This window comes from Vigna unguiculata, chromosome 2 (genome assembly GCF_004118075.2).
Source record: "Vigna unguiculata cultivar IT97K-499-35 chromosome 2, ASM411807v1, whole genome shotgun sequence".
In the NCBI taxonomy this organism is placed as follows: Eukaryota; Viridiplantae; Streptophyta; class Magnoliopsida; order Fabales; family Fabaceae; genus Vigna; species Vigna unguiculata.
The window spans coordinates 23,577,310-23,587,306 of record NC_040280.1 but is presented as its reverse complement, the minus strand read 5'-3'; the positions used below and the strand labels follow the sequence as shown (position 1 = coordinate 23,587,306).

Below are 9,997 nucleotides of genomic sequence, written 5' to 3'. Positions count from 1 at the left end.
AGCGATGAATTTATACTTCTATTTATTGGTTGATGCTCAACCCATATGTAAATTTGTTTTTTAGTTAACGAGTATATGTCAGAATTTTCTTAACAAAACAGTTCATTTTATTTATTTTGTTGTGGAAGATGGTTGGCTCCAAGATTATTTGGTTGGATTAAAAGACTTTCACTAAATCTTTCCATTTTCTCTTATTTTTTCAAATTATTAGAGGAATATTAATTTTGTGATCTTTCTCTCTTTTCCTTTCTATTTAATTACTAAATTACTTTATCACTCATCTCAATCGATAATCATCAGTCACAAATAAATACTATTTTTTAATAATTAATTATATATGATATAATATACAAAATTTATCTCAATGGTCTTCTACATGTTCCAATTATATCCAAAAATATTTTAAGTGCATCAAAATTCACTAAAGATAACAATGTAATTTTGAATTTTATTGTTATGTTAAAAACCAGAAAAACAAGCAGATAATTTTACACGGAAAACTTAAAGATAGCTTATATATATATTTTCAACCTTTTCACCAATCTTGCATTTTCTTTGCTAATAATACTCATGTACCTCTATTTGAATAATACATTATTAGTTTCATAATTTCTTACTCTTTGTTCTTTCTCTATCCTTTTCATCTCCCTCTCTCTTACAAAGAAAGAAAATATAATGGAGAATACCTAAGAGACACTAGCTTCTCAAATAAGTTAATTAAGAACTACTTCAATGAATTTTGAAAATTTTAAGCTTAACTCCTCTTCATAATAAACAAAGACCATCGTACATTGAAACTCAATACATTTCTACTACATCTATTTTACAATTATATCCTTTATTTTCTCTTTTTCTTTACTTTTTCGATAATTATATTACTCCTAAAGTTGAACCGGCAATAATCATTTAGATGAAAATCTCCTATTTGGTTCTTTTGGAAATATAACAGTCATGACAGTGTGGTAATATCCAAATTTTATATTATAAATGTATAAGTAATTAGTTATAATTTTATTATTATTAGCTTTTTATTTCACAAAATAAAAAAATACTTTAAATAATACAGATTTTAACATAATAAATAAAAATATTTAAAAACTTTAAGCAATACAATTCTATATAGATGTATCAAAGGTCATTTAAAGTTATATAATATTGCTTATTTTTACAATAATGCCGTTAAACAAATTTACAACTAAAGTAAATCGCATTCCTTATATAAAGAATGAAGTTAATATAAACATTTCCAAAATGCTTATGACCAGCTAAACAAATTCTATTTATTTTTAAGAAAATGATTCCGATATTCATGTTTTCCAAGAGTCTACATGTGTGAGGGAATGACAGAATTGTCATTTACTAATTTTTCCATGTTTAAGAAGTTATTTCTTTGGAAGACTTAATGGAAAAACTTAAAATATTTAATGAAAACAGTAAAATTAAAATACTTTATCAATCCAATCTTTTTCACTGCATTGCAGCTTCAAATCAATTGCAGAATAGATCTTAATCAACTGCATAACAAAATAAACCCTTTCAAATTTAACCATTCATTGATGCTGACTTAATATATTGGAGTTTATCGCGGAAAATCCTCATTAGTATATGGTTTCAGTGAAGTTTTATAATATTGTTACAAGATAGAAAACTGACAGAAAGTTTGCATAAGATTCAAGTTTTGATATCACCATCTTAAATCATCCTCTGAATGCTGTCAATAAAATTAACCATAATTTCAAGACTTTTATCATCTGCAACAAAGAAAGACCAAATCAAAATCACATTGAGACACATTATATGCACAAAACCAATATTCAAATGGCAACAATCATAGTTACAATAAAAGAACTACAATAGGAGAGTTCACTAACCAAGTTTGGGGACTGTGTGTCCTTTGGGGTGATGAATCACAACAGGATTCTGGAATGCTTCCAACAAAGCAACGCTCTCTTCCTTCATGAAATCTTTCTCCCCTTCACCATAGAAGATAGAATACAAGTTTTAGAGTTATATGTGAAGAAAAATTTGTTGAAGCAGAATCATAAGTGAGGGACTTGAAAGTACCAATAAAGTGAAGAGATAAACAATCAATTGGTTTTGAAAATGCCTTAGAAGCCAATTCAGGCATTCCAAACTTGTTTCCACCAAACTTGGCTCCGGATATCACAATCAAAAACTTGATCTTTTCTACCTTCCCAAGTGCTACACCCTATAAAACCCAAAGTATTCATTCTTTCACCAAAGGGGAATCTCTTCACAGAAGGAAGATCAACTTTATTAAAATCTAAAACAGAAAGTGTAAACAGCATTAAGATGAGTTTGTGTTTCAGTACCTGCGCTTGCATTCCTGGTAATGCAGCTGCTAAAATTGCTCCCTGAGACACAACATTCCTTATTTTCTCAAAATTGGAAAAACAAAAGACAGAAAAAGTTGAGAAATAACATTGTAGCAGCAGAGTCCGCACCTGAGAGAAACCCAATATACCATCGAAAGGACCATTTTTTAGCATGAAATCTTCTATGTATGCTAAACACTCTTCGAAGTTTCTATACCCGGAGAAGTCCTGTACACGAAAAAGATAAAAACGTAAGAAGAAAGCTCTACTAGAATGATGTCGGAGGTGGGGATTACTAAGGTGGAGACTGTGTTGTCTCTACAGCAACCTCATTGGCTTGGAACCATTCATAGTAAGGAGGATCAAAAGTGCCTTCAACATCAGATCTTCCCTGTGCAGGAAACTGGCCATCGGGGAACACCAGGTCCAAGTTTTGTATCACAGATTCTGGCCATCTTAAGACCAATTGCTTGAGGATTTCGCCACTGGTTCTGAATCCATGGAGGCACAGGATTCTGGGTTTTCTCTGGGTTTGGTCTTCCATAATGCACAAACTTTAACTGCAGGTTATTGCTCCTACAATGGGGTTGGTGCTTGCGTGAATTGAAATCTAGTATCTATTTCTTCGGATTTGAGGAAAATCTAAGGGCCCACGTCCCAAAACCCATCATTTAATAAATATATTGTAAATTTTAGATTTCATCTGTATAAAATCGACTCAATCTAAATAAATAAAATATATTTTTCTAATTTAAATTGTATCTCTATAATTATTTTTAATTCTAAATATAATAATTTAGTATTTAAGTTATTATATACATATTTTAAATAGTTATTATTATTTGTAAGTTTATTTATAGGCAGAACCGGTTTAAGTCTATTCCAAAAATAATTCAGTTTAATTTATATTATAATTTTTTTTAATTGAACGGTTTGATTATATGTACTTTTTTCATGTTGGCAATTAGAGATACTAGTCTATTTTAGTAGTAGTTTAATAAGGTAGCTGGGTATTTAATCCGCCGAACTGCCTTTATACTAAGCATTTAATTTAATCTTTTATGCATTTTTTTTTTAACTTTTTGGTTATGCATTTAAGTTTATATTATAAGTTTTGAAAAGAAAATCTACCATAATTAAATATCACATCATTATTACAAATTACAGGTTTTATATTGGTTGTTAAGCATTTATATTGGTTAGAAAGTTAGAAAAATTTCTTCATTTTATTAATTGATGTATTAATAATACGTGAGATAATGATATTTTAATTCAATTTTTTTAACTTACTTTTAATTTATTGTTTCAATTATTATTAGATTATTTTTTTTATTTTTTTTAATGATGTGATGAGTTAATGATAATTAGAATAATAATTTAAAAGTGGATAAAAAAATTTAGGAAGCGAGAGGATTCGTGGCTATATATTTGCTCACATAGAAGAAGACACGGTTGCTCACACTAGTGACGACTTAGCCCATGTAGGAGTGGGAGTGAGAATGGGCTGGGGAGCCCAATGGGCTGTGGAGAAGGCTGGAGTGGAAGTGGTCTTCTCGTGGTTGAAGAAGAATGCAGGAGAGTGACAAGTACAAGCCTCGTTCCTCCCATGACCAGCCAGCGGTGCGAGCACTCTGAAGCATCGGCGACAGCATGAAGGAGCACCAATGAAACGTAACGATTCTTCTACCTTACTCACGTTAATGTATCTGCACATAAAAAAATTTGAACAATAAACACGTCTTAACCAAACAAATATTCATTTCAACTCTTAAACTTGTAACTCCCAAAACACCCTACTTTAACATGTTTCTTAAAAGTTAAGAAAAACAAAAGATGAAGTCATTCTATTTAATATTCAGATCGGGTAAGATTTTAATCCTTAATGAATGAGTTTCAACTTTACTCATTACGGGTTTAAGTCTGGAGATATGTCCAAACTTATGGATTGATCACTTAGTGAGTCAACATAACCCGACTCACTTATTAGCAAGTTAAAAAATTTGAATCGAGACAGGTCCATCACGAATTGGCTCACAAGCTCACTTAATTAAAAAAAAAAATATTTTTTTTATTTTTTTCAGTCAAAACTAAATTATAATTCTGATTAAATTTTAAATAAACTTCAATACAATCCAAATACACAAAAATACAAATTATCAATGTGATGGATAAAAAAAATAACCTAAACTAACCCAAATGCAAAGTCCAACTTAATAAAAAAAACACTTGTGTGATCCTTTATCTGCATGTTGGTGAGCCAACCCGGGTGAGCCGGGTCAAAATTCAACCCGTATTGAAATTTGTAAAAAAATTTCAACTCAACCCGGCTCAAACCCATGGTGGGTCGGGTTAACTCGCAGATTCCAACCCATCTTGACAGCTCTACAAACCAAGTTAGGTTCACAATTTCATATCTTTAAATATTAGAATGTTGTTCTATAATATTTGAATAGTTTGAATGTTTCATGTATTTGTTTGTGAAGTTACATGCGTTGATATTTTAATCTTTAATTACTATTTTTATAATAATATTTATTTCGAGAATTAAGTAAACACTTTGATTTCACTATTATAAAAAATAAACTGAGTGAATTCGCTATCATTATAATGCAATAAATATATAAAATAAATTGCAAAAAAAAATTCGTAAGTGAACCAATTCAGTAACCCACCAACCTACGGTGGATTAAGCCGGATTGTAAAGTTTTTTGCTCACTAAAAAAGTAAGTCGGGTTGAACTGGTTCTTTTTTGGCTCAACCCATATGAGTCAGGTTGACTCACTTTGATACTCCTATTCTCGATATTAGGATTCCTATAACATATCTTCGAACACATGAAAGACAAAGTCGAAAATCTAGAAAAAGAAAACAGAAAAAAAATTAGAAAAGATTTTAGAGATAATAATTTTTATGAAATAAAATTCAATAAAAAATATATATTTATAGTTAAACTTTTTAGGAACAATATAATCGAGTTTCATCGTTAAAATCGTTAAAATCATTAGTACTCTTAAACTCTAAGTCATTAAAAAACATAGAATTAAAAAAATGATACACTAATTAACTTTTTAAATCATATAAAATAGATAATATTTTTCCAATAATTACGTGTGTGTAGCTAACAAAACAATGTAAGCATTACGATATAAATTGTTTTCATTAAAATGATTATTTTAAAACCAGAAGGTTAAAAATATAATTAAGATAATCATTCTCTTAATAAAGAACTACCGAAAATACATGCACATCTATGTTTTTTCTTCTTCTTATGATAATAAAAAAATAATAAAATTATTGTTATTATTATTTTTATTATTATTATAACTATAAAATTAAATATAAATAATTTTTATAATATTATTGTAATTAGTTTTTATTTATTTGTTATATATTTTTTAATTAAAAATATTGTTAAAATCATAAAAAACAGTTAAATTGAAAAAAAATGGTTAGATTTTATATATTGATAAAATAATTATTTTAATTTTTTAAAAAATCATTTAAAGGATAAAATCAAGAAACAAACGTGAACACTAAAAATAAGATATTTTAATATATAATATAAATAAAAAAATGTATTTGTTTTTTTCTTTTGAAAGTGAAAAATTAAATAAAATTTTAATGATTATAAATTATAAGAAAAGTAAATAATATCGAACAAGAATAAATATATACCTTAATTTCGTATATATGTATTATACTTCTTTTATTAATCTGTCACTTTCATTTCCTCACTGAATTTCTGAGTCTGGATTTGTTTGGTGTTATTCTCTAATAAACATACAAATATATTAAATTTTTTATATATATTTTAAATATCGAAATCAATGTTGATCTATATATTTTGAAAACATATAAAAACTCAGAAAATAAAATCCAGAGTTATGTATTTTTTTAGTTTGAACGAAACCCGAGGTTGACCTCACCATTGACCATGTTAAATCTCTTTCAATGTTTGTTGGATGGAACAAGTTTTCTCTTTTTCTCACTGTTCCATGAAAACACCTCAGGCTTTAGAATGGATGGCCACAGGGATAGCCACAACACTAATTCATAAATTGCATTTATTATAGATACAAATGTAAATTTGAGAATGGGAGATTATGATTGTAATAAAAATAATTAAATATTATTTCTGTCTTTTTAAAACATAATTGATAAAACTTACGTGACCATTGAAAATCAAACCGAATTGTCTGGGTTACCAAACGTGTATAATTTGTTTTCAACGATTTTGGTAACCTAACTGGAAATTTTCGAACTATTCACATTCCGTTACTTATGAACTAAGGCAAAACTGATTTTGTGTTTACTTTTCTACCTTTAGTTTAGAAGAAAACTAGTTTTGGTATACGTGCGATTGCACGTCAGGTCCACTAATTTCACATATGCTTCTTTGATTGGCCTTTTATTGAGTATAGATATGAAATATATTTTATCCACCTGAATAAGTAAAAGAATTGGAAAGGAAATGGAAAAGATCAAATAAAAAAGTGAAATTAGAAAATCAAATAAATGTTGAAGTTATTTGATAAAATATAAATTTTTTCTTTTTCTTTTCTCCTGTTACATCACATCACGTACCTATAATACCTATTTATATCCATATTCATTCACTAGGTTTAGCAGTATGGGAATATCAATTGCATTTGGGGCCAGAAATACTATTTAATAGGAAGGGCTTTTGTTTATCAAAGATTCATTAGAAATGACACATTTTGTGGAAGTTTTGGGGAAGATCTAAATAAGTTTTTTTTTTTTTTTTTGTATTAAAGGTGTTAAAAGATATTCTAATTCACACATGCTGAATTCTTTTTAAGAATACACAATTCATTAGTTTTGAGCCAACAAGCTGAAAAAGATTGTTGTCAACAATATTCCGACCCAAACAAGTCGAACTTCTTCAAAATGTTTTGGTCTGGTCTTTCAGAAGTTTTGATTAAAACATTTGAAAACTGAATTGGGTTTCTATGTATGAATTTTTTACCATTGAGAGATGTTGGAGTCATTATTATTGTATATTCTGTCTAGTTAGTGATGGTGCCATGTTTGCCTTATATGTAGAGTTACTAAGTCACTTGATTTCCTGGGTATCTAAAGGTCACCATTGTTTCTCAAGGAACTTATTTGCTACTCATGTCATTTGAGGATCACAAACTATTGCATGATTTGGTTTGGATAGTGATATTTCACCCATTTTTTTTATTATTCACTTTTAACATACCCTTCTAATTACTCTTTAATTTGGTTTCATAAGTATAATAATTCTAACTTCTTTTTTTATCAACAGAAAAGAATTAAAATATAGAAAAGATATGGGATGCTTCGATCCATATATACAAACCGAAAAATTTAAAGTTCTGCAAAGATCCTACTATGTTATTACATATAATTTATTGGAGATTGATTAGAAATTACTCCTGGTGACGGTTTTGTATATGTGAGATCCAAATTGGTCGATGTCGATGTCGCATTTAAAAGCTTCAACCCTCGATCCTTCAATCCTCGGTTAAAACCACTGACTGATAAAAGAATAAATACGGTAAATGGATACTCGCGAGTAACGGGTACGAATACTCGTATGTTAACAGGTACGAATATTCGCATGTTAACGGGACGGGTATAGATATTATAGTACTCGTACCCATAGAAACTTATATCCGTTATACTCTAATTTAAATTTAAACAAATATGATTAAAACATTAATATATTGATTTTGGATGGGTTACGTTTTATCAATTGGTTATAAAAAATATTTGTTTCTTTATAAATTGTAATTCAACACTATTTAAATAGGTTATTTACAATTTTTTTGAAATTTATGAATATTTTGTATTTTATTTTTCTTTGAATTTATGGTTAATATATGTTGTTAAATATTATACTTTTATTTTGTAAATACCCGCGAGTACCCTTAGATATCCATGGATATTAAAAACATATGCGGGTACCCGCATAATAAATACCCGCACAAATATGAATACAGGTTCGTGATAAATATTTATGCAGCAGATAAGATACATGAGAGCTACTACCAATTCCGTTGACATTCCTAGTTAGGATATATATATATATATATATATATATATATATATGTGTGTGTGTGTGTGATATTTGCGTACAAGATTTCTTTATTGAAGAAAGCGAAAAAAATATATTTGCAAAATTATTGCTAATCATCTGAATAAAAAAAGTTAGGAATAATTAGGCAGATTTTTATTTAAACTATCTTCGTTTGAAAAAAAAAAACTATTTTATCTATTTATTTTCAATTTATTTTGCTTCAATTAAACAAAATATTTACTTTTATTGTCTTTTTTTTATTTATTCAGTTCCATTTTATAATGTATTCTTTCTCTCTCGAACAAAGTTAAGATGAGAATAGTAAGAACATTTATTTACAACATATTTTTCACAAGCCCAAAAAAATAAATTTGTGCTTGGACAAAGTATTTCAACAATTCTAAAAAATTAAAATGCATTTCATTTGAGTTTATTATAATTGAATTTCTTTTATTTTCTAAATAATCTGTTTAGATAGAGTAATTGAAATATCTTACATTTATATTTCTTGTTTGAATAAAATAATTGAATTTTTCTTATCAGATAAACTTTCATTTTAACAGTATTTATTTTAAAATATAAAAATTTGAAAAATATATTAGTCAACTTAAAATATTTAAATTCGATCAAACTTAAATTCGTTCAATTCGATCGAATTTGGCCAAATTTTCGACGACATAATATTTGTTGAATTCGATCGGGGTCGACTCGGCCAAATTTGATCAAGGTCGACTCGGCCAAATTTGGCCAAAATTCTGACGGATCCAACTCGATTGAATTTCGCCCAATTTCGACCAGGGCCAACTTTGTCACGTTTAGCCAAATTTTCTCGGGGACGACTCAAAAAAATCAACCTAATTTCGGTCAGGTTGGACTCGATCAAATTTTTATTGGGGCTGATTCAACTAAATATTGCCAAATTTTGTGATGCAATCAATTCGACTGAATTTTTTACGGTGTCATATGGGCTGAATTTTGGTCAACTTTAACTAGGTCAAATTCAGCTGGTGCAGACTTGAACAAATTTTGCAAAATTTCACCGGGGTTAATTCAAATGACTTTGGTAGAATTTCAAACATGGTCGTCTCGGCCAAATTTATCTGAATTTCTCTTTGGGCCGATTAGGTAAAATTTGGCCAAAATTTTGATCAAGGTCGATTCATTCGAATTAAGTCAATGTTGACTCTACTAAATTTGACCACAATTCAGCCAGGGTAAACTTGACAAAATTTGGCCAACTTTCAGACATGTCTTACTCGACGGAGTTTGGCCAAGTCCAACTTCAGTCTCATTTAGCCAAATTTTTGTCAGTGAAGACCTTGTCAAAATTGGCTAAATTTCATACGGGCTCAACTTGGTCGAATGCAGCCCAATTTCGTACGAGGACAACTTAGTTGAATTTTAGCTAAGATCAACTGGGCCAAATTTGACCAAATTTGATGGAGTCAACCCTGATCGAATTAGGTCAAGTAGGTATAGGAAAAAATTTGATTGTACTTAACTCGGATCAAATTTTGATCAAGTTGGCTCTAGCCAAATTTGGCCAAGTTGGCCCTAGCCAAACATTTGGTCAAACTCGATCAAGTCGATCCCAACC

General features: G+C 28.9%; 1 protein-coding gene across 1 annotated transcript; it reads right to left on the bottom strand.

Moving 5' to 3' along the window:
• Positions 1-1,519: 1,519 nt before the first annotated feature.
• On the bottom strand, positions 1,520-2,972 carry LOC114174040 (esterase CG5412-like). Its single transcript, XM_028058781.1, has 6 exons — positions 2,665-2,972; positions 2,466-2,564; positions 2,334-2,375; positions 2,065-2,209; positions 1,872-1,973; positions 1,520-1,751 (listed from the first exon to the last, which is right to left on the bottom strand). Exons 1-6 carry the CDS (start codon positions 2,878-2,880, stop codon positions 1,693-1,695), a joined length of 663 nt encoding a protein of 220 aa, XP_027914582.1. The 5' UTR covers positions 2,881-2,972; the 3' UTR covers positions 1,520-1,692.
• Positions 2,973-9,997: the final 7,025 nt, after the last annotated feature.